Raw genomic sequence first — 26123 nt, forward strand, 5'->3', positions numbered from 1 at the left:
AATTTCATTGATCTTTATTTACATCCAGTGGGACACGGATGGAGGATTATATTTTTTGTAGGGGTATACATGAAGGTGTTTGTTGTTGTTGTTGTTTTGATTAGTTCACAGAAAGTGCTTTGTGTACCACTTGTAAGACTGGTCAGAGGTCTTCCATGCTTTGCCACAAAATCAGAAGTCTGTGTTATAACCCACATTGAGATCTTTGCAAAATCTTTTCCTGACATTCTGTTGAAAGAAAATTATGGTGAAGGTCTCCTGAGAAGATTATTTAAGATTATTTGTTAAAAATGGGGAGCCACTATATTAGGACATCAGAATGAAATGCTCCTTACCAAGCGTTTGGTAATGTAGGGTGTGTTAAGAAAATCATCACACATTTTTTTTCCAGGGCTACTGAGGTACTCTAAAACACAGAAAGAAATCAAGCCAGGGTTTTCTGGCATATTCCACCTAAGTATTATTCATGGAGAGAAAACCTAAATTGGATGTAGTTTTTTTAAAAAAAATTCACTGGTATAAAAGACCTTTAAGAAGGAAGAGATCAGCTGCAATTGTGGAGGAAACACCTGTAGAGCTACATCTGCTGATGTGGTTATCCGTGGGGTCCTAACTCACAGCTACAGCAAACTCACCACCTGAGCTACAGAGCGTTCAATGCTAGAATGCCTGCCTAGCACGCACAAGGCAGGATTAGGTCCCCAGAACTTGGAAAAAAAAAGGAAAGCAACTCAAGTATAGGGCAAAATATATTTTGAGAAAGTGCTTCTCTAAATAATATACACAAATGACATTGTTTTATAATTCTCTTTAATGTACCTACATACAGCACAATACATGAGCCTTAGAACAAGCACAAGCGACAAGAGTGGTGGTCCCAGAGTCATCAACAGATAAATAAGCAATCAAGGAAAAGGAAGAGGCCAACTGCAAGGTACACAGACACATCCCTATGGTCCCAGCTGTCAGCCTCATCCCATTTCAAAAAATAACAATTAAAAGGACTGTGGAGAAACTCAGTGCTAGAGCACTCCTGGGTGAAATCTAAACAAAGAAAGAGAGGAAAGAAGTTCAGAAGAGGCATTTCACCAATCTGTACCAAAGGCTGGAGTACAGAGGCCTAAACTGACATACACAATATGTAATGAAACATTAGACACAAAAGACTTAAAATACGGGAAAATGGGATCTAACTATAAGAGAGATTTAACCCAGAGAAATATGTTGCTTTCAAATCTTCATGCTGATGCAATGCTTCCGTCCAACCCAGGGTGCAGTTTTGTTACCTCTGAATAAATTAAAAAAAAAAAAAGAAATGAAGGCACACACAATTTTCAGACAGCTACAGTGGTTATCTCAAAATTAATAAATAAAATGAAATAAAATAAAATTTTCCTCAAGTCTGAACAAATTCAAATGAATCTGAAACAAGCAAAGTTCTCACCACATTTCTACATACAGGGCTTTTCTCTAGTGTGATTTCTTAAATGCTGTTCAAAGCGACCTGCACAGTTGAAAGTGTTACTGCAATTTTTAAAGATAGACAAAGAATTTTCACAGATGTGAATTCTTTTATGCCTTTGGAGAAAACTTACAAAGCTGAATACATCCCCACATGGCTTATCCTCAGCATTTTCTACAGTATGAGTTCTTTCATACAAATGAACAAAATTAGAACAGCTGAACACTTTATATTTCTTACTTACATAGAATTTATTCTTTTTATTTCAAAACAATATTCCCAGACCTTAGGAAAAAAATGAGAAAACTAGAAGATTTCCCACATTTCTCACATTCACAGGGTTTCTCTGCATGAATGTTTTCATATATAAGAAAGGAAACAAAGCTGTCAGAATGTAGCAAATCCCCCAAATTAAGAGGGATTGTTTTTCAATGTGAGTGAAATGGCTTTGAAGGCAACAGGGACAATAAAATGATTTGTGATATTTTTCACATTTAAAGAGTTATTCAGTTGGATGTGGTGGTGTATGCCTTTAATTCCTGAGACTCGAGAGGCTAATTCTGAAGAATCAATGTTGGAGGCTAGCCTCAGCACCTTAGGAAAACCCTAAAAAAACTCTCAAAATAAAAAGTAAAAAGGAACTGGAATGTAGCTCAGTGGTAGAGCACCACAAGACTAAATCCCCAGTGGATCGATTAATTGATTGATCTCTATCTCATGCATACACACACACACACACACACACACACACACACACACACACATTTTTTTTAGCAGTGTGGGCCTATCTTGTCTTTGAGGATGTCATGAAATATTGATTTACCTTATTTCACATTCTAAAGATTTTTCTCCAGTAAACTTCCTACATGTATATGAGTGAAACAGTAATAACAGAAGAGTTTACCAATTGTTTTCATGCATACAATTTCTATGCAGTATGTGTTCTTTCACATGTGTGAAGCTGACAAAATGTGGCAAAGGCTTCTCCACGTTGTTGACATTCATTGGACTTTTCTCCATTATACATTTTTCCGTGTCTGTGAAGGTCACTGGATCTAGCAAAGGCTTTGCCACACTGCTTACATTCTTAGGGCTTCTCTCCAGTATGAGTTTGTTGATGTGAGTGAAGGTAAGAGGACTGAGTGAAGGCTTTGCCAGACTGCTTACATTCATAGGGCTTCTCTCCAGTATGAGTGTGTTTATGCATCTGAAGGTAAGAGGCAGTAGTGTAGGCTTTTCCACATTCTTTACATTCATAGGGCTTCCCTCCAGTGTGTGTTCTTTCATGGCTCTTAAGCTTATAGAATGTAACAAAGGCTTTTCCACATTGTTTGCATTCATAGGGCTTCTCTTCAGTATGTGTTTTTCCATGTTTATGAAGCTGAGGGGATGTAGTAAAGGCTTTACCACACTGCTTACATACATAGGAATTCTCTCCAATATGAATTCTTTTATGTATGTGAAGGTCACCAGATCTAGCAAAGGCTTTGCCACACTGCTTACATTCATAGGGCTTCTCTCCAGTATGCACTCTTCCATGTATTTGAAATTCACTGGATCTAGCAAAGGCTTTGCCACACTGCTTACATTCATAGGGCTTCTCTCCAGTATGAATTTGTTCATGTGAGTGAAGGTGAGAGGACTCAGTGAAGGCTTTCCCACACTGCTTACATTCATAGAGCTTCTCTCCAGTATGAGTTTGTTCATGTATCTGAAGGTAAGAGGCAGCAGTAAAGGCTTTTCCATATTGTACACATTCATAGGGCTTTTCTCCGGTATGCATTATTCCATGTATGCGAAAATGACTGGATGAAGCAAATGTTTTTCCACATTGTTGACATGCAAAGGGTTTTTTCCTAGTATGTGTTCTTCCATGAATCTGAAGACAACTAGATGTAGCAAATGCTTTTCCACACTGCTTACATTCATAGGGCTTCTCTCCATTGTGTGTTTTTCCATGAATCTGAAGGTGACTAGATCTAGCAAAGGTAATTCCACACTGTTTACATTCATAGGGCTTCTCTCCAGTGTGTGTTCTTCCATGAATCTGAAAATGACTAGAGCTAGCAAAGGCTTTTCAACACTGCTTACATACATAAGGCTTCTCTCTAGTATGTGTTCTTTCATGTTCATGAACTTGACGGGATGTAGCAAAGGCTTTGCCACACTGCTTACATACATAGGGCTTCTCTCCACTATGAGTTCTTTCATGTCTGTGAAGGTCACCAGATCTAGCAAAGGTTTTGCCAAACTGCTTACATTAATAAGGCTTCTCTCCAGTATGCACTCTTCCATGTATTTGAAGTTCACTGGATCTAGCAAAGGCTTTGCCACACTGCTTACATTCATAGAGCTTCTCTCCAGTATGCACTATTCTATGTATTTGAAGTTTACTAGATGTAGCAAAGGCTTTGCCACACTGCTTACAATCATAGGGCTTCTCTCCAGTATGAGTTCGTTCATGTATCTGAAGGTAAAAGGAAGCAGTAAAGGCTTTTCCACATTTTCACATTCATAGGGCTTTTCTTTGGTATGCATTCTTCCATGTATGTGAAGATGACACGATGAAGCAAATGATTTTTAAGATTGATGACATCCAAAGGGTTTCTTTCTAGTATGTGTTCTTCCATGATTCTGAAGGTAACTAGATCTAGTAAAGGCTTTTCCACACTCCTTACATTCATAGGGCTTCTCTCCAGTGTGTGTTTTTCCATGTCTGTTAAGGTGATGGGACATAGCAAAGGCTTTTCCACACTGATTGCATTCATAAGGCTTCTCTCCAGTATGTGTTCTTCCATGTGCACGAAGCTGAGAGAATGTAGCAAAGGCTTTTCCACATTGTTTGCATTTATAAGGCTTCTCTCCAGTATGTGTCCTTCTATGTGCATGAAGCTGATGGAATGTAGGAAAGGCTTTTCCACACTGCTTACATACATAGGGCTTTTCTCCCGTATGAGTTCTTCCATGTGTGTGAAGGTCACCAGATATAGCAAAGGCTTTGCCACATTGTTGACATTCATAGGGCTTCTCTCCAGTGTGTGTTCTTTCATGGCTCTTAAGCTTATAGGATGTAGCAAAGGCTTCTCCTCATTATTTGCATTCATAAGGCTTCTCTCCAGTATGTGTTCTTCCATGTTTATGAAGCTGACGGGATGTAGCAAAGGCTTTGCCACACTGCGTACATACATAGGGCTTCTCTCCACTATGAGTTCTTTCATGTATGTGAAGGTCACCAGATCTAGCAAAGGCTTTGCCACACTGCTTACATTCATAGGGCTTCTCTCCAGTGTGAGTTCTTTCATGTATGTGAAGGTCACCAGATCTAGCAAAGGCTTTGCCACACTGCTTACATTTATAGGGCTTCTCTCCAGTGTGAGTTCTTTCATGTATGTGAAGGTCACAAGATCTAGCAAAGGCTTTGCCACACTGCTTACATTCATAGGGCTTCTCTCCAGTATGTGTTTTCTGATGTATTCTAAGTAATCTGGGATAAGCAAAGTCTTTCCCACATACCTTACATTTAAAATGTGCATTCCCTCTGTGTGTGACACTGTGCTTTTGAAGACTTGTCTGTGAAATAAAGATTCGACCATCTTGTTTACATTCATAAAATTTCTCTCCAGAATGAGTTCTTTCATATCTTCTAAATAAAGAGGAGAAATGAAAGCCTTTCCCACATACCTCACATTGAAAAGGTTTATCTCCACTGTGTATTATCATGTGTCTTTGAAAACCTGGGAGAGAAGAAGAGGCTTCACCACATTGTTGACATTCATAGGGTTGCCCCCCAGTATGAGTTTCTTCATGTCTTTGAATGTCATTGGAACAACTGATGACTTTCCCACATACTGTACTTTCATATGGTCTATCTCCAGTTTGTAACAACATTTGTGTGTCAACACTTTTGAGAGAAACCAGAGATTTCCTATATTGTTTAAATGCACATGGCTTCTCTTCATATTCTTCACGCTTATAGTATTTGTGTCCAGAGTGAGATGCGATGTGCCTATGAAGGAAAGAAGGACATATGAAATCTTTTGCACACAAAATGAAGTAACATGGATTTAATCTATTAAAATTTGTCTTTGTTTGGTTAAAAATTGGAATCGATTTGAAGGTTTCCCCACACTATTCTGTGGGGAAAGTTTGAAGTTTACCATAGGACTTCTTTGAAGAAGAAGTGACCAGCACATAATTGATACCTAACTCATTCACAGTTTTTTGTTTTTTTATAGGTCTTTAAATTTCTACCAACATCACATAAAGGCTAGATTTTCTGACTTGTTAAAGTTGCCTGAAAATAAAGAGATTAAAAGGAAACAATCCTTTCCAACACAGCTTCTCTATGGCTATTATTCACATAGTCATATTCACATATGCAATTTCATAGTCCTTTTTGCATGTCAAATACTTTGAAAAGACTGAATACCTGTTACAGATAAGTATGTATTTCTGATAAAAAATATTATAAGAATAAATACATTTCAAATTATGCATACTTCTTCGGTTGGTTTGCTTTAAAAATTATATGACAGTTCTCAGATTCCCTCATGAATTCCTCTTGTGAGTACAGTTACCTTAGGTTGCTTCCACAGTTTTCAATCTGATCTTCAGTGGTCTTGTCTTCCCACTTGTTTCCTAAAATGAGACAACATAACAATCATTATGAATATTTAGGACCTAGAAATGCTTGGCCAAATTGTAGGTGCCATTTATGCTTCAATAATTCATCAACTGATTTCCTTTTCACCTTCTACATAAATGACCAAAATAAAAATGAGTTCTCGATTTGATTAATTTTAAAACCATCATTATTACCTATAGAAGCCAGGTTTCTGAGGACTTCCAGCATCACATCTCTGTAAAGGATCTTCTGGGAAGCATCCAAAAAAGCCCACTCTTCCTTAGTGAAGTTCACAGCCACATCCTCAAAGGTCACTGAGATCTGAAATATCCCACAAATGTATAGACAACTCCAAGACACATAATTATGAAGATATCCAACACAGAGAACAAGGAGAGAATATTAAAAACTATGAGAGAAAGAAGGCAGATTACATTCAGGGGTAAACCAATTAGGTTAATGGCTGATTTCTTATCATAGACGTTGAAAGCAACAAGATCCTAAAACAACGTATTTCGAACAATGAAAAATAATGGATTCCAACTAAAAATACTGTATCCAGCAAAATTAAGCTTCAGATTTCACAATGAAATTAAAATATTCCATGATAAACAAAAGATAAAAGAATTTGCAGCCAGATAACCAGCACTGCAAGGCATTCTGAGCAAAACACTACAAGAAGAGGAATTGAAAAACAGCACCCAAAACTAACATTGGGAGGTAACCCAGTATAAAGAAGAACAAAAAATATAACCAAAAAGGAATAACGAGCCATATTAAAATAAATACATAAATAAGCATGTCTGGAAGTACAAACAATATATCAACAGTAACCTTAAACGTTAATGGCTTAAATTCACCAATAAAGAGACAAAGGCTAGTAACCTGGAATAAAAAAAACGAATCCAACAATATGCTGCCTTTAGGAGACTCATATGACAGGAAAAGACAGACACAGTTTGAAAGTGAAAGGCTGGGAAAAATCATACAACTCACATGGTCCTCTGAAGCAAGCAGGAGTGGCCATACTCATATCGAATAAAATCAACTTCAAACCTAATTTAATCAAAAGGGATAAAGAAGGCCACTATATACTGTTAAAAGGAACCATCCACCAACAAGACATAACAATTATCAGTATCTATGCACCAAACAATGGTCCTGCAACGTTCTTAAAACAAACTCTTCTCAAGTTCAAGAGTCAAATGGACCACAACACAATAATTACTAGTGACTTCAACACACCACTCTCTCCTATGGACAGATCCACAAGACAAAAGCTGAATATAGAAACTGTAGAACTCAATAACACAATTAATAACCTAGACTTAACCGAAATATATAAAATATATTAACCATCATCAAGTGGATACACATTTTTCTCAGCTCATGTGGATACACATGGATCCTTCTCAAAGATAGACCATATATTATGCCATAGGGCAACTCTTAGTAAATATAAATGGGTGGAGATAATATAATGGACCTTATCTGATCATTTAGAATGAAACTGGAAATCAATGATAATAGAAGTAAGGAAAACTTCTGCATCTCCTGGAAAATGAACAATATGTTACTGAATGATCAATGGGTTACAGAAGACATAAAGGAGGAAAACAAAAAAATTCTTAGAAATAAATGAAAATACAAACAAAACATATCGGAATCTATGGGACACAATGAAAGCAGTTTTAAGAGGGAAATTCATTGCCTGGAGGTCATTCCTCAAAAAAAGAAAAAACCAACAAATAAATGAACTCACACTTCATCTCAAAACCCTAGAAAACGAACAGCAAAACAACAGCAAATGTGGCAGAAGGCAAGAAATAATTAAAATCAGAATGGAAATCAACGAAATTGAAACAAAAAAAAACATTAAAAAAATTGATAAAACTAAAAGTTGGTTCTTTGAAAAAATTAATAAGATAGACAGACCGTTAGCCATGCTAATGAAGAAGAGAGAGAACTCAAAATCCCAACATATGTAATGAAAAGGGCAATATCACAACAGATACTACAGAAATACAGAAGATAATTAGTAATTATTTTGAAACCCTATATTCCAATAAAATAGAAGATAGTGAAGATATCGATAAATTTCTTAAGTCATATGACTTGCCCAGATGGAGTCAGGAAGATACACACAATTTAAACAGACCAATGACAAAGGAGAAAATAAAAGAAGCCATTAAAAGACTACCAACCAAGAAAAGCCCTGGAACAGATGGATATACAGCAGAGTTTTACAAAACCTTCAAAAAAGAATTAATACCAATACTTTTCAAGTTATTTCAAGTAACAGAAAAAGAAGGAGATCTTCCAAATTCATTGTATAAGACGAACATCACCCTGATACTGAAACCAGACAAAGATACTTCAAAGAAATAAAACTACAGACCAATATCTCTAATGAACATAGATGCAAAAATCCTCAATAAAATCCTGGCGAATCGAATACAAAAGCATATCAAAAAAATTGTGCACCATGATCAAGTAGGATTCATCCCTGGGATGCAAGGCTGGGTAAATATACAGAAATCAATAAATGTTATTCACCACATCAATAGACTTAAAAAACCACATGATCATCTCGATAGATGCAGAAAAAGCATTCGACAAAGTACAATATCCCTTTATGTTCAAAATACTAGAAAAACTAGGGATAACAGAATCTTACCTCAACATCGTAAAAGCTATATATGCAAAACCTCAGGCTAGCACTATTCTGAATGGAGGAAAAACTGAAGGCATTCCCTCTAAAATCTGGAACAAGACAGGGATGCCCTCTATCACCACTTCTATTCAATATAGTTCTCAAAACACTGGCCAGAGCAATTAGACAGATGAAAGAAATTAAAGGCATAAAAATAGGAAAAGAAGAACTTAAATTATCACTATTTGTGGATGATATGATAATATATCTAACAGACCCAACAGGGTCTAGAAAGAAACTACTAGAGTTAATAAATGAATTCAGCAAATATAAAATCAACACGCATAAATCAAAGGCATTCCTGTATATCAGCGCCAAATCTTATGAAATAGAAATGAGGACAACCACCCCATTCACAATATCCTCAAAAAAAAATTAAATACTTGGGAATCAACCTAACAAAAGAGGTGAAAGATTTATACAATGAAAACTACAGAACCCTAAAGAGAGAAATAAAAGACCTTAGAAGATGGAAAAATATACCCTGTTCATGAATATGAAGAACTAACATCATCAAAATGGAAATATTACTCAAAGTTCTCTATAGGTTCAATGCAATGCCAATCAAAATCCCAAGGGCATTTCTTGTAGAAAGAGACAAAGCAATTATGAAATTCATATGGAAAAACAAAAGACCCAGAATAGCAAAAGCAATTCTAAGCAGGAAGTGTGAGTCAGGCGGTATAGCGATACCAGAGTTCAAACTATACTACAGAGCAATAGTCACAACAACAGCATGGTACTGGTACCAAAACAGGCGGGTGGACGAATGGTACAGAATAGAGGACACAGAGACCAATCCACAAAATTACAACTATCCTATATTTGATAAAGGGGCTAAAAGCATGCAATGGAGGAAGGATAGCATACTCAACAAATGGTGCTGGGAAACTCAAAAAAATTAACAATAAGAAAACAAATAAGGGCTGGCGATGTGGCTCAAGTGGTAGCGCACTCGCCTGGCGTGCATGCAATCCAGGTTCGATCCATCACCTACAAAACAAAAATGTTGTGTCCGCCAAGAACTAAAATAAATAAATGTTAAAACTCTTTTCTCTTGGGCTGGGGATTGGCTCAAGCGGTAGCGCGCTCGCCTGGCATGCGTGCGGCCCGGGTTCGATCCTCAGCACCACATATAAACAAAGATGTTGTGTCCCCCAAAAACTAAAAAAATAAAATATTTTAAAAAATTCTCTTTCTCACTCTCTCTTTCTCTCTCTCTAAAAACTCTTCTCTCTCTCTCTCTCTCTCTCTCTCTCTCTCTCTCTCTCTCTCTCTCCCTATCTCTCTCTCTCTTAAAAAAAAACAAAAAAAAAAAACAATAACCCAATGAACAAATGGGCCAAAAACTTGAACAGACACTTCTCAGAGGAGGACATACAATCAATCAACAAGTACATGAAAAAATGCTCACCATCTCTAGCATGCAAATCAAAACCACCCTAAGATACCATCTCACTCCAGTAAGATTGGCAGCCATTATGAAGCCAAATAACAACAAGTGCTGGCAAGGATGTGGGGAAAAGGGTACTCTTATACATTGCTGGTGGGACTGCAAATTGGTGCGGCCAATTTGGAAAGCTGTATGGAGATTCCTGGGAAAGCTGGAAATGGAACCACCATTTGACCTAGCTATTGCCCTTCTCGGACTATTCCCTGAAGACCTTAAAAGTGCATACTACAGGGATACTGCCACATCGATGTTCATAGCAGCACAATTCACAATATCTAGACTTTGGAACCAACCCAGATGCCCTTCAATAGATGAATGGATAAAAAAAAATGTGGCATTTATACACAGTGGAGTATTACGCAAAACTAAAAAATGACAAAATCATGGAATTTGCAGAGAAATGGATGGCATTAGAGCAGATTATGCTAAGTGAAGCTAGCCAATTCCTAAAAAACAAATGCCAAATGTCTTCTTTGATATAAAGAAATATAAAGAGAGCAACTAAGAACAGAGCAGGGAGGAAGAGCAGGAGAAAAAGACTAACATTAAACAGAGAAATGAGGTGGGAAGGAAATGGAGAGAAAAGGGAAATTGCATGGAAATGGAAGGAGACCCTCATTGTTATACAAAATTACATATAAGAGGTTGTGAGGGGAATAGGAAAAAAACAAGGAGAGAAATGAATTGTAGTAGTTGAGGTAGAGAGAGAAGACGGGAGGGGATGAAAGGGGGGATAGTAGAGGAGGAAAGGTAGCAGAATACAGCAGTCACTAATATGGCATCATGTAAAAACGTGGATATGTAACCGATGTGATTCTGCAATCTGTAATTGGGATAAAAATGGGAGTTCATAACCCACTTGAATCTAATGTATAAAATACGATATGTCAAGAGCTTTGTAATGTTTTGCACAACCAATAAAAAAAATGAGAAAAAAAAAGAAAGAAAGAACTCAATGATCTAAAAATGTCACCATGGGCTGGAGATGTGGCTCAAGTGGTAGCGCGCTCGCCTGGCATGCATGCGACCCGGGTTCGATCCTCAGCACCACATACAAACAAAGATGTTTTGTCCGCCAAAAAACTAAATAAAATATTTTTTAAAATTCTCTTCTCTCTCTTTAAAAAAAAAAAAATGTCACCTTGTCCAAAAAACAGCCTTACAAAGTTTTATAACTCTCAAAACAATCTTCTTAATAAACAGCAGGCGCTACTTTTCTAAGTCTCACAGCAAAACGAATATCCAATGATTGTCAAACTCTTCTTAACAGCAGCCAGTTCACTACCATAATATACATTTATGAGACACATACCAATGTTCTGCTCAAGGACATTTTGATCAAGGGTGGGCCACATTTGCAATGATTGTCTGTTGTGAAAGAGATTCATTGTGCCTGTAGCAATGGTGGTGCAAACAAACCTAAGGCAGAAGCTCTTCCAGAGTGTGGTAAAGCAACAAGTTTGTAGCCCAGAATTCTGAACTATCCCACACAGTCTGCGTGTGAAAGAGGCCACCACTTACATCTGTAAGCATGCTATGATGTCTGCACAGTGATGGAACAGACAAAGAAAATGTCCCTGCCACTTACACAGAAGCATACTCAAAGACTGAAACCATACAGAACCACCCCAAACAATGAAGAACCCACAATTACCCTCTGAGACATCAGCCCAACTCTTTCAGGACAATGATGCAGACAGGAGGGCTTCATGGACCTTCAACCAAACAGGAAGCACACTGAGGTTTCAGGGTCACAGCAACACTCCACAGGACATAAACCACACCCCTAAAAGTGGACCACCAGTGAAATCCCATGTATGCTCAAAGAACATGAGAGCTAAAGCAGAAATCAGATCACAAGAAGCTGAAAAGCCTCCAGGGAAAGAGACATGAAACACAGGGCTCTGAACAGACACAGGACAAAGAGATGACTCAGAAGAAAAGGTGACCATTTTGAAAGAAAAAAATGTAAAAGTCCATCATAGGAATTTCATGGAGAACACCAGAGGTGGCGCTGTATTGGTATCTAAGTCATCCAACGCACATTTCAGAAAACAAGAGCTAAAAGCAACCAATGAAACTGCCACTTCAGAAAACCAGAGAAAGAAGAGCACGGTAAACCTAAATTGACCACAGGTAGGTCACAGAAAAGGTGTTGGTGAAACCACAATCAGGAAATCCGCAGTCTGCAAATAAAGTTCTTCATGAACATCCGCATCACTGATTAACCGACAAAAGGCTAAGAATACAGAGGACAGGGACTGGGGTTTTGGCTCAGTGGAAGACTGCTTTCCTAGTGCTTGGAAGAAACTGGGTTCAATCCTCACTGCCACATAAAAAGAAAAAAATAAAAAGTGTAAAATATACAATAATATTAAAAGCATCGAGGACTGAAAACCTACTAACAGATTTAAAAGTGTCATCGTCAACAGTGCATTGGGACTTCAAGATTATCATAAATGTGCTTGACACAAATTAGACAACTGCAGAAACTGGACCACTTCTTTGAGAGAGACAATCTACAACTCACACAAAAGGGGAAATACACAAAATAGATGAGTCCATGGCTGCTGAGAAAACCAGACTCGGAAACTAATTACTTCCTAAAAAGGCAAGGCAAGGCTCTGACATCTCAAACAGGCTTCCATGAGACACATAAGAACTGCCACCAGTTTTCTACTTTTTTTCCAGAACATAACAGCTGAGTTAACACCTCCTAAGTCTCCCTGAGGCATAAGTTACCATATTATCCAAATTAAATAGATGAAGAAAAGTATAAAACAGAAGACTATGAATGATGCTCATAAACATAAATGCAAATTTTAATCATAAATGCAAAAAACTGTACAATTAAGTCATCACACTCCAGGTGTCTATGCAAATAATGTGAAAATTATGGGCACAGGAACTCTCACTGCAGTGACTACAGCAGCCATATCCACAACTGCCCAAAGCTAGATGCAAGGAAGACGCACCTTTCAATACTGAATGGAAAAGCTGAAGTGTAACCACACCAAAGAGCATCACCCAGAAAATGAGCTCTGCAGCCTGGAAAGATACAGCACCCTTAAAGGCAGACTGGAAAGTGAGAGAAGCCAGTTTAAAATGGCCAAGTGCAGTAAGATTCCAGTCAAGAACATTCTGGAAAAGACAACATTATAGATGCACTAGCAAAACTGATGGGTGCCAGAGATTTAGGAAGCAGAGAGGGAGGAAGAAATAAGGAGGAGTGATGAACAAGTGGAACACAGGATTCCCAGAGAAGAAGATTCTCTTCTGTATGACATTATCTTGTATACGACGTGACACACACAATCACATCACAAGGAAGAGGAACCCTAAAATAAAGGATGAACTTTGGCTTATCCAAAATGTTGCTTCATCCTTTCTCTTTATCCAATGTTCAACACCCTACACCAATTCAATATTTTAAAAACAGTGAAGACTATCAGCTGGAGAGAAGGGGTATTTGATACTATATGTAATGGCACATTTAAATGTCACCTTGATTGGATTAAAGGATGCTGATGATTAATGAGCTTCTGGGTGTGTCTATGAGGGTATGTCTACAAATGACTGGCATAAGGGATAGTGAGCCAAACTGGAGAACCTCCTTAAGCTAGGCAGCACCATCCAATAGGATGGTGTCTTGGGTGGAACAAAATTCTTCACTCTCCCAAAGTGGACTCTTTCAGTGATTCTCTAGTGAGTTTCTAGAATCTTTGCTCTGGACTAAGGCAGCACCATTGATCCCTATTGTTCTGTGGCTTCAGCCTCTGGCACTCTGCAGCTACTACTTCTCAAGCTCTCAAGCCTGCCTATGGCCACTGTGGACATCCACCTTCAGGTCAAGTACGCCAATCTAATGACTCCCCTTTGATAATCATACTTCCTCTTGATACTGTTCCTCTAGAGAACACTGACTAATAAACTATGTAAGCCTAAAATTGCTCATAAAAACAAAGTTTATCTAATAAAGAAGTAAATAAACTGTCAAGCAATGAAGTATTAAAAATGTATACATAAGAAACAATATTAATATGCTAAATACCTTTTTCATAATAATGCAAAAATAAAGCAAAGAGGAAGAGTCATAGTTACAAATTTCAAAAGTATGAACAAAAGCAAGAAAACTGATTTTCAATACTATTTCATCTGGAAAGAAATTGGATGATAACTCTTCAAAACTCACTCCAACTGCTGTTGTAGTGGTGTGCACCTGTAATTTCAGCCACTAGGGAGGTCAAGGCAGGGAAATGGCAAAAGTTTGAGGCCCGTCTCAGCAACAGAGCAAGACACTCAGGAATTTAGTGAGACTGGTCTTCATCAAAAATAAAAAGGAGGTCTGGGACTGTAGCTGAGTGGCAGACCACTTGCTCACATGTGTGAGGCACTGGGTATGATCCTCAGCACCACAGAAAAATGAATAAAATAAAGGTATTCTATCCATCTACAACTATACAATATTTTATAAAAGGAAAAAGAAAAAATAAATAAATAAGAAGGGCTGAGGATGTGCTCAGTGGTCAAGTGCCTGTAGGTTTATTCCCCAGTAAAACGCCTGCAGAACTCCAGAACATTCCTCACAAATTGAAATTTATTTCTGGAAGATAACTAAGCATTAGCAAGTCCATGGCATCAATTCCCAGCACTCAATGAGGAAGCAAATAAATAAACAACAGACTACAATACTAATTCTCTTGGGCTGGAGAGTAGCTTGAAAAAATACATGTAATTAGATAAACATGATTATGATACAAAAGGTACACAATTAGAGGCATAAAAACACAAAAAAATCAGTAGAAAGACACCACACTTTCTCACAAAGATTGAATGTTCCCATGTTATAAACTCTCTAAAAAACACTGAGCTTTCAACCAACTTCTGTAAAATTTTGGGCATGGTTTACTGTATTTTGGAGGTAAACTTAAGAAAAAGTATATCTAAAAATGGAAATAGGAGGGTTGGGATTCTGACTCAGAAGTAGAGTGTTTCCCTAGCACATGAGACACCCTAGTTTTGATCCTCAGAACCACATAAAAATAAATAAATAGCTATTGTTTCCAACTACAGCAACAACAAAAAATACTCTTCAAAAAAATTGAAAACAGTAAACTGTATCTAAGACCAAGCAACAGGACAGAGAGAATAGAAAGAGCATTTATGTTGTACAGGACAGAGAGAATAGAAAGAGCATTTATGTTACTCCCAAGTTTCATAAGCTAAAAGGCTAGCTCCCAAAAGTTTGGCCCCATGAGGAGGCAGTTGGGAGGGAACAGGAATTAGGTGACATGGTGAGGGGATCAGCACCATTATTTAAACACATGGATCTCTTCTTTGCAGAAAACAGGTGTCATTTACTCTTTCACTGATATTCAGTGATTAAATGATTACAGTTAGGTATTCAAGGCATTGCCAAAGTTGTCCTTAAAAATTACAATGAAGACGGGTGTGCTGGTTCACACCAGTAACCCCAGCGGCCCTAGATGATGTAGCAAGACTCTGTCTTAAAACAAAGAATCTAAAAGGGGCTGATGGTTAAGCATCTCTGGGTTCCATTCCTGATAGCAAAAAAACACACAGTTCACTTGAACCTGCCAAGTTCAGACAACAACACTGAAAAACTATCGTGCTTTGTCAAATTCATCACCTTGTGAAGGACAGATACTAGTTTTCATGAAATCACATTCATAAATTTGTCCAAAACTATTTTTGTAGAATTGGACTCAAATTCTGCAGTAATAATGCAAGACAGAGTTTCTCTGTATCTTACGTGGTATTTTGGAATCGAGGGTTGGATTTCAATTTGAAACCACTGAAAAGACAAATCTGAATCTTACCAACTTTCTACACATATTCAGGGGTAGCAAAAGGTAAAATAGGTAATTAGATGTTTTTTTTTTCTTTTTTTCTTTGATGCCCCCGAGATTAAACCCAGAGATATTTTAATACTGAGCCACATCCACAGTCATTTTTATATTTTATTTTGAGAAGTAGTCTCACCAGGTTACATAAGGCCTCGCTAAGTTGCTAAGGCTGTCCTCAAATTTGCAACACTCCTGTCTTAGCCTCTGGAGCAGGAAGGATCACAGGTGTGCACCACTGTACCTGGCTGTAAGCTGGGATTTTTAACAACAACCAAAAAAAAGGTGGATTTTAATCCACCTCTCTCTTGCCTCTTTAATAATAGTCCATCCCATTTGACTCTGAATAAATAAACCTGGGCCTCAGATAAGTGAACAAATCATTTCAAAGTGATACACAAAAAGCTTTGGTGCTGAGGGAGCACAGATGTGTCAGGCTCAAGGGGCAGGGAAGGTCCCTGACAGCTGGGACATACTTTCTCCTGGTCTTGCTCATGGAAAGCATCCAGGATCACCCTCCCAGGCACCTGGACCATGACTCCAGTCTATGAGGCTTTACAGGTTTGCACAGCTCTGCACTGGGGTGGGTGGTCCTTATGCTCCAGGAGAGGTTTTTCTCCTTCACACCATGAGAGACTAAAAGGGCAGGAGTCACTGCTCACCTGGCCCCTCAGCACCAGCATCCACAGGCTGAGTGTTTGCCTGTCTCCAAGGAATGGGAACAGAGCTTGGGGAAAACAAGGTCCCAAGGAAGTAGGTGTTTAGATGAGGCCTTTTCCAGAAGATTCCTCAGCCCAGGGCCCCCAGCAGCTTCCCTGAGAGGCTGCACCCCACATCTTAGGCTGCCCTCTGGAAGCAGCTGACCCAGAGCCTGAAATTCTGTTCACCCTGCAAGGCACACGGAAGCTATGGGCACTCTGTGGCAGCTCCAGGAGAGGATAGTGGCTGAGGACATGGGACTCTGGGAGGTGCCCAAAGGGAACCTCTGCCCAAGAAATCTGACATGGTGCCTACACCTAAGGAAGATAAAAGAAAAAGCACAAGATTTTTACAGCTGTGAACTCAAGTTCTCTATACAGTTGCATCTACATCAAAGAACCTTCAGAGTACTTGACTTTGGCTAACTAGACCACCATGAGGGTAGAAAGGCAGGGTTCTGTATGGAGAGCAAATATTAACTTGGGCTATTATAAGCCCTTTAATAGCACATCATCTTAATTTCTATATCAGACCACAATCTCAAAACTTCTCAGAATATATCACTGACCTTACGAGACGTCTCCAAAATCTACCAAAGCTCAGAATGCAGTAACAGACATACAGAAGAAATTTTCTTTGTTTTTTTCTGTACCCCACCAATCTCATGTTCCTACCAATGCAATTGGTTAATACAGTAATACACAGTTTCTTTTATAAAAGTTCATGGAGGCCAGGCACAGTGGCACACAACTATAATCCCAGCAGCTTGAGAGGCTAAGATAGGAGGATTGCTAAATTCAAAGCCAGACTCAGCAACTTAGTGAGACCATCAGGAACTTAGTGATATCATGTCTGAAAATACAATATAAAAAAAAACTTGGAATGTGGCTCAGTGTTTAAGTGCCCCTGGGTTCAATCCCTGGTATATTAAAAAAGGAAAAAGTAGAAGGAAAAAAATGAAAGAAAGAAAGAAAATAAAGAAAAAAGCAAGAAAAAAAGAAGTGATGTAATCTTTTCCAGGGAGGGTCACACACATCATTCAGGGTAACTTTAATCCATGTTCCTTAGTATGATAATTAATATTTGGGTTAGAATAATGTATTTTCTGTAGCTGGGGTTCTCAATGACTTTAATCCCAACAGATTGGGAAGCTGAGGCAGGAGGATCACAACTTTCAGCCAGAGCTGGGCACCATAGCCACATCCTTTCTGAAAATCATACTGAAAAGAGCTGGGGATTAAGGACAGTAAAGGAATCAGACCTTATTGTAGTGGCAACCAATTTTTTCACACAAAAAAATATTAATTGGGTTTTTCAGAAATCTGCACCATGGATAATTTTAGAACTATCAATAAAAGAGTATCCACAAAAAAGTTCATTGTAGATAAACTTCCTATTTTTGTGTTGCCCTACTTTACTGGGCAGCTAATCTGGAAGAAATCAGCACTCCTGGGCTGGGGATGTGGCTCAAACGGTAGTGTGCTCGCCTGCCATGCGTGAGGCCCGGGTTCGATCCTCAGCACCACATACAAACAAAGATGTTGTGTCTGCCGAGAATCAAAAAATAAATATTAAAAAAAAATTCTCTCTCTCTAAAAAAAAAAAAAAAGAAAAAGAAATCAGCACTCCAGGTGAGGTGCTGGACTCCCCGTTACTAGTTTTTTACACACTTGTATCCAGAATAATAGTTTGTAGTAATGTTCAAACAAGGCCTCTGGCCTTGAGCTGGGCTTCACAAATAAGTAACCAACTGGGCTCCATGGTAACAGCTGGTGGGGGAGGAAATAAAGGGGAGAAGAAGCTCCCCCCTCCTCAGCTGCTGTCCTTGAAGGGTTAACTTGGCCAGAATACAGAAAGAAAAACCTGCTTTTATGTGTGTGATGTGACAACTTGACTATGGTGACTCCACTTTGTGAACTCAGCCATGACACTCAAAAAGCTCATGACTGGGGCAGTTTTTATTCTTTTGTTCAAGAAAATTCCCCAAGAACACAGAATGATCTATGGGGCCTACTGGAGACTAACTGACCACAACTTTCAGGCTTACTTACGTTGACTGAACCCCCAAACTTCCCTTTTGTGGTTTTTGTGCTTAAATATGGAGCCAACTGAAGGCAGGGGCACCACTCTGACCATCTCATTCTTTCGAGAGCAGAGTGTCTGCCACTGGCCAGCAATAAAGGCTTAACTGGAATGAGACTCTGTGGTCTGAGAGTTATTTGGGGGTCCCTGTATTTCAATGTGAACGTCTGACCCCCTCTCCTTACATGCTGAGTATAAAATTTTGAAACCACCTGAACTCAATTTTCAAGGGATGGATGGATTGATTACAGCAAAATCATTGCCCTCTGAGACTGGCTGCAGCCAGATAAACCTGTTTACAACTATCTTCAGTGCCTTGTCTCCTTTGTCCCTACATCATTATTACCCTGTGTGCTTACCTAACTACAGGACTGGTGTGACTCTACATCATGGACTATCAGAAAAATAAGCATTTGTACTCTATTGATGTAGCCCAGAATTCCATATCCCTGGGATCTATAAACAACCCCCTTATTCCCTTTAAAGCAGTTATTTTGACCAAACACGAGGAAGTGTTGAGTGATCATTCTTTCTCCTTAAGGATAATATTCACAAATAGAAAACAAATGCTTTCAAAAGTGTTCTTCTTGCCAGGGACATTGGCACAAGCCTGTAACCCCAGTTAAGCGGGAGGCTGAAGCAGGAGGATCACAAATTGGAGGCCAGCCCAGATTCCAACACAAACTAAAGGGAGAAAGAGAGGGGGGAAGGGAGGGTGAAGGGAGGGGGAAGGGAGGGGGTAAGGAAGATTGATTCTTTCCACTATTTCACTAAGCGATAATGACAATTAGCAGACGGTGTCTATGTGAAACGAGTGGAAAGAAGGAATGTCTGGCTGAGCTGTGAGTTGGAGAGAAGGTGGCCTTTTAGAAGGCAGGTGGCGCCTGCAATTTGGAGGACGTCCACTAGGTGGAGCTCCACAGGGAGAAGAAAGGTGCATTTTTGGTCCTGCTTCCTACACGTTGGGAAAAGTGAGTGCGGGTCACAGGTAGGGAGCAAAGGAGACATCTGGGACCTGAGCCTCCCTTCCAAACCCAGGGAACCAGGGGACAGGACCCAGGGCCACCCGACAGCGGCGACTCAGGGCGCCACTCAGCAGCTTGTTCGCCCGCCGGGCCCCAAGGCAGGTGCTTACCGCCTACATTCAGCGAACTCACCATTTTTGGCTTCTCTGGTGACCTGGCGTCCTCTGGAGGAACCTGCGGGCACCCGAGATCCCCGAGAACACGGCAGCCCAGTCACCGGGGTCCCTGGAGCAGAGAACACGGGGCCTGGAGCAGGAGTAGCCCAGTTGGTAAGGAAGAAAAGCCCGTGAGCTTGCGGAAGCCCGCCCTTCCCCTCCCTTTGCACACTGATTGGACAGTTACACCAAGCGACCCGGATGGATGGCCTCCAGGCCCGCCTCTGGATCGTGACTAAAAGCTAACAGCATCCAATCACTGGCTGAAATTGGGTAGAGTGACAGATTTTTGGCCCCAGCCCTTTTCAGGAGGAGCTTCCTGGCTGTGCTGAGAAGGAATCCAGGTGGGAAACCTTGGCTTAGCCTCTGGGACAGAGGTGACACGTGGCGCTGAGCTAGGCTTCAGCCATAGAGTGCTTTCCGAGCATGGCAAGTCCCTGGGTTTAACCTCAACACAAAAACAAAGCAGAGCTTCTTCAGGAGGCTGAGGCTGGAGGAGCCCAAGGTCACGTCTGCATCTGCAAACAGTGAGACCCTGTCTTCAAATAAAATGAAAAGGTGGGGATGGAGCTCAGAGGACAGGGTCAAGCCCCACTGGGTTTGTTTCCCAGTACCTTAAAAAAGAAAGAACGATATATTATTTTATATTATATATATAATCTATATTTTATATATTTTTGTATATATAAAATATATATCATATATTTTTAAATAAAATATATAGAATATATTATATATTTTTATATATAAAATATGTATTTTATATAATATAGTCTATATATTATATGTATTTTATATATAAAATATGTATTTTATATAATATATTCTATATATAAAATGGATATTTTCTATAATATATTTTATATATATTATATATATATATTTCTCACACCAAGTACATCTAATCAGAATATTTTCTATTATATATATTATAAAAAATTATATATATATATATTAAAAAATATATACATATATATATATTTTTTTAATTTTCCCCAGCTGATGCGACCTCAAGTGACTTAGAAAGACATGGTGTCCAAGTTTTTGAAACACTTTTTAAAGATATCATTTATATGACCCATATATAATATCAAAAAATGAAAACAATTTGAAAACTATTTAGTAATTCTCCTGACCTCCTGCCCTCTGTTGCTTTGAGGAGGCTCCTGATCTACAAAAGGAAGCAACTGGGGTTGGCTCTGATGCCCAAGGCTCCTTCCCTAGCAGAAAGGGTGGGGGAGGAAGGAAGGCAATCCTCTAGGGCAGCAATATGCTGTGGAAATAAAATGGGTGCTTTGTGCTTAGTGTATATGTTCTACTTCGAATGTTAGGAAGTCTTCTGCAGAAATGTGACTCTGGTGACCCCACAGGTCTGTTCAGATGTTCACCCAAAACCAAACAGATACGATTATGATGCAAAGCAGGAAAGAAACTTTGACCAGTGCACCTACACCAGGAAGACAAAAAACCCCTGTCCTTACCCTGTCTTCAGATGCTGACAAGGACTTTGAGATTTTATAGAAAGGGTAATCATAGGCATGTATGGATAGGGGAAATTGTATGTAGGATTTAGTATTATCTGTAGGATTTAAGCTTCAGGCATCTGTGGTCTTATAACTTCTCTGTGAGCTCACACTCATTTGCCCCCTGGACACATGTCACTGTATTTCAAAGACTGACCTCACTTTGTCAGGAGGAAGTCCCCCTCCAGTGTATTCTTTCCATGTCAAGGTTTTCAAGAAAAGCCACAAGCCCTAGGAAGCAACATAACCCCCGGAGCTGACCCAGCACTCTCAGCATTCTGGGTTTGAACCGATAGTCCAACCAGAAAGAAACGAAAACCCTGCTCAGCTGGGTCCCTTAACCCTGCATATAAACCACAAAAAATTGCCACTTGGGGCCAACACTGCCTGTCATGTCTATCCCCGTCTTGGAAATTAAGTACAATTTTTATTTCTCTACTCTTAATTTGGGCTTTGTGAAGTCTATCACATCCTGATCACTGGCCCAAGTTCATTCTACCTAACAATATTTCCCATGGCCAAGGGGGGCCTATTGTGTAAAAAGTCGTATTCCCACCATGTGTGGAAAAGTGGACATATAGCTGCCAGGGCTGAGAATTGAATTCCAGGTGCCTTTATTGTCCCCCATGGTAGAGATTGAATTGAGGGCAGGGGCACTTTGCCACTGAGCATCCCTTTTATTGTGGTTCAAAGAAGGTGGGTGTGAGCATAACTGTAATGGGCCTGAGAGAATAACTCCAGATGGTGACTCCAAGCTACTATCAATCCAATGAAGAAGTTGATAAATCAGAGGGTGAGACCCAGCATGGTTGTTAATGCCTGTGATCCTAGAGGTTCAGGAGGCTAAGACAGGAGGATTTCTAGTTCTAATCTAGCATCAGCAAAAATGAGGTGCTAAGCAACTCAATGAGAGCCTGACTCTAAATAAAATGCCAAACATGGCTGGTTATGAAAATATAGTATTTTGCCTTAAATGTACAATTGAGATATAAGAAACGCAACCTGAGGGCAATTAGAGCAAAATGGAGAGTCACGTGTACAGCCTCAGACTGTGGATGTGGAAGATCTCTAGTCCGTGCACCCGAACCATCCTGGACCCACAGGAGGTCGGGGAGGGGTCACCCTGACCAAGAGGGAAAGAAGCAGTGTTGATTTAGGTAAAGTCAAAAGTGTCTAGGTCCAAAATGCACTCAATTCAAGAAGACTTTCCTGGCACAAAAGGACAAAGGGAGTTGGGGACAACTAAGGGTGTATGGCTTTATATACAAATATGTGGGGGTTTTGATACCAGGGATTTGACTGAGCGCTGCCTAGCCACTGAGCCAAACTTCCAGCTCTTTTTTACTTTTACACAGGGTCTGGCTAAGAGGCTTAGGGCCTCACTAAGCTGCAGAGGCTGGCTTCCAACTTGCAGTTTGCCTGCATTAACCTCCCAATCCACTGGGATTTCAGGATTGTGCTACTCTTCCCTGCAGCATGCTTCTTTAAACAGCCCAGTGGGACACAGGGAAATGCAGGTGAAGATCTGGAAGTTGGTGCACCCCATAGTACTTTGGCAAAGAGGAACTGGGGTGGGAAGCGGGGACCCTTGTGAACCAGAGGATAGAATGCTGACTGCAACTTGCGTGCTGGCCCAGATGTTCCATCCTGTAACACTGTTAGTAAAAGCTGTGCTTTTTCTATACCTGTGTCTCTTAGTCTTCTAGAGGACACATGCAAGAATGGTGGGAACATGGGCTGGGGATGTGGCTCAAGCGGTAGCGCGCTCACCTGGCATGCGTACGGCCCGGGTTCGATCCTCAGCACCACATACCAACAAAGATGTTGTGTCCACCGAGAACTAAAAATTAAATATTAAAAAAAAAAAAGAATGGTGGGAACACATGGTTAAGAGAATAATCTTGTAAAATGGGCCCACTGTGCTGACCTGCACATGCATGATTTCCAAAAATCAATTTACCTGCAGCTCTGCCTGGCCTAAGTGGAGAGGAGATGTCACATTCCTCAGCCAACTACCTGTGATCTGCATGAGAAATGCAGGCAGGAAACCCCCTAAGAGGAACCCAAGTGACTATGTAGAGACAGACTTTGTGACTCTTTCCACAGACCAGATTTTGGAAGAAAGGATAATTTTTTGGATAAGAATCCAATTAGAATGGCTCAGCGTGGGCCAAGGTGACATAGAGTTGCCATGACCATCGAGACTTGAAAGTATGATGTCACCCTTCTGTCAAAAGTCAAAAAGTGCACCTGGGCAGGAGTCTCTGGAAACTTTCTAGAGACTCCAATAAAACTAGAGTTCAGAAGAGGCACACGGTCCCTCTGCTTTCTGAGAGGACCCACTTTCACCCTTGAGAATGTCCCCTTCCCCTTCAAGAAGTTCATGCCTGTTACAGGGTGACATGTCTGAAAACTTTCTGATGTGATTGCAAAAATCAAGCGTTCAAATGGGTCTTTTCACTGCCTCAGTTTCTCGGGAGGTCCCAGCTCTATAATGAGTTCATTCTCTCTAAAAAAAAAAAAAAAAAAAAAAAAAAAACCACACAGAAACCTTCATTAACAAGCAGCAAAACAAAACAAACAACAACAACCAAAAAATAAATCAGTAACCTGCTAGAGCAGCCTCCGCAATTTAGCTTCACTCTGTCTCTAAATAAAGCTTGCAATAGAGATGTAGTTCAGGGCATGTAGTTCAGAGGGCCAGGCATGGTGGCACACACTTCAAGTCACAGCAAATTGTGAGACTGAGGCAGGAGGACCATGAGTTCAAAGCCAGCCTCAGCCATGGTGAGGTCCTAAGCAATTTGGTGAGACCCTTTCTCTAAATAAAATATAAAATAGGGCTGGGGATGGGGCTCAGTGGTTGAGTGCCCCTGCGTTCAATCCCCAGTCCCCACCCTCTCAAAAAAGACATAATAGAATGTAAAAGGACAGATATAAATCTAACGACATCAACAGTGACACTATATGGACAATCCTATCCAAAGGTACAGGTCATCAGAAAAAAATAAAATAAAAACAACGTCCAATTCTGCACACCTGAGACCCAAATCAGGAAATATAATGAGCCAACTAGTCCCAACTTTGCCCCAGATCTCCCTCCTGGCTGCCTGTGTGAATGCAGGTTGGGGCTCTGGCTTCCATCAAGACTCTGATCAGGAAGGGGAGACCCACAGAGGTATGGGGAAGCCCTGTGAGAGACCAGGTTTCCCTTGGTCAGGATAGCCACAAAGGGCTTGCAGTTTGAGGTGGGCTCTTCATCCGGCAGAAGGACCAGGCCAACAGCTTACCACGTGCTCTCCGGGAGAGAGGAATTGAAAGTTGAAACTCTCCTGCCCACCTCTGGCCAGAAAAGTAATGAGAAGGGTCCTTCCAGTCCCCTGTTTTGGATATTTTCAAAGTGAAGGGGGGCTGAGAGAGAGTCAGAGAGAGTTGATGTAGTGATTGGTCAGAGCCTCCTGCTTCAGGACTAAAAGGCAGGGGGTCATTCAGAGTGGCTCCGCCCATATTTCCTATTCCTTAATATTTAAAGGCGATTGGGAAATTGTATCTTTCAGTCACTGGATTCTTTGTCTGAGATCATCATAATCTACTATTGAAACACAAAAGGCATTAGTAGAAAACATACTATCTCTGAGAAATCACCACCTTGAAAGATCCAGGTTGTTGTTGTTGTTGTTATTATTATTATTATTACTATTATTATTATTATTATTGTTCTACCAAACACTCATCAGAAGATTCTTCATCTTTTCTCGATATTATTGGGAAGCCTTGCACTTGGCAATGGTAACATAGACATTTTCATTTGGCATGGCGCTTCAGCCTCTCCACAAACCACGGAGTCGAGGGCTCAGTCACAATATTTATCACAGTGGCCTTTTAGAGCATTTTAACTCAGTTCTAATTTTTTCATCAGCATTTATCTGACTAAGAAAGCTCTTGGAAGTAATTTAAGTCCAACGTTAAGAGAATCCCTATGTTGTAACTTTGAAACAGAGTCATAAAGACTGTATCATAGAAGCAAGGAATAATATTTAAATTAGTCACGTCAAAGATCCTGAGACCAGGAGCTGGCCTAAGTCTGGTTAACTGGCATGCACGTGTTTCAGACCTGAACCTTAACTTCAGCAGAGTGTAGCTCTGAAATATCAGCTGGCAATTACTAGGATGAGTTGTATTCATGCAGGCTACAGGATAGTCATCCTCCTTTCTCTTAATTCTCACATTTAAGGAATCTGTTAGGTCTGTCAGTGATGTAGATATTCTGACAGCAGAAGACAAACATCCTAACATCCTTTTGGGTGCCATCTCATGAGGGTTAGGGTATTACCAATAAAACCTCCAGGTGACAGGCATCCTCCTGTAATTGTTGTTGTCCATTCCAGGAGACCAGCCTAAATGCATGCACTATTTCTAGAGCTCTTGTGTGGTACTGACTAGACATTTGCATAATACTTAGGAATACTCAGGAATAATACTTAGAAAAGGTGCCAATTTCTATTGTAGAATGATCAGGGCAA

At 39.9% G+C, this 26123-nt stretch overlaps 1 protein-coding gene across 1 annotated transcript; it reads right to left on the reverse strand.

Moving 5' to 3' along the window:
• Positions 1-793: 793 nt before the first annotated feature.
• On the reverse strand, positions 794-20188 carry LOC144371470 (uncharacterized). Its single transcript, XM_078033778.1, has 4 exons — positions 20055-20188; positions 6281-6407; positions 6040-6100; positions 794-5468 (listed from the first exon to the last, which is right to left on the reverse strand). The coding sequence occupies exons 1-4, from the start codon at positions 20055-20057 to the stop codon at positions 4553-4555; spliced, it is 1107 nt and encodes a 368-aa protein (XP_077889904.1). The 5' UTR covers positions 20058-20188; the 3' UTR covers positions 794-4552.
• Between the last annotated feature and the right edge of the window lie 5935 nt (positions 20189-26123).

The sequence above is a fragment of the Ictidomys tridecemlineatus genome, chromosome 16 (genome assembly GCF_052094955.1).
Source record: "Ictidomys tridecemlineatus isolate mIctTri1 chromosome 16, mIctTri1.hap1, whole genome shotgun sequence".
Classification (NCBI taxonomy): Eukaryota; Metazoa; Chordata; class Mammalia; order Rodentia; family Sciuridae; genus Ictidomys; species Ictidomys tridecemlineatus.

Coding starts and splice junctions, on each gene's coding strand:
- LOC144371470 (XM_078033778.1), bottom strand. Junction 6,101..6,280: donor CAGAAACCTGGCTTCTATAG/GTAATAATGATG, acceptor GTCTCATTTTAG/GAAACAAGTGGGAAGACAAG. Junction 5,469..6,039: donor AACTGTGGAAGCAACCTAAG/GTAACTGTACTC, acceptor TTTCCTTCATAG/GCACATCGCATCTCACTCTG.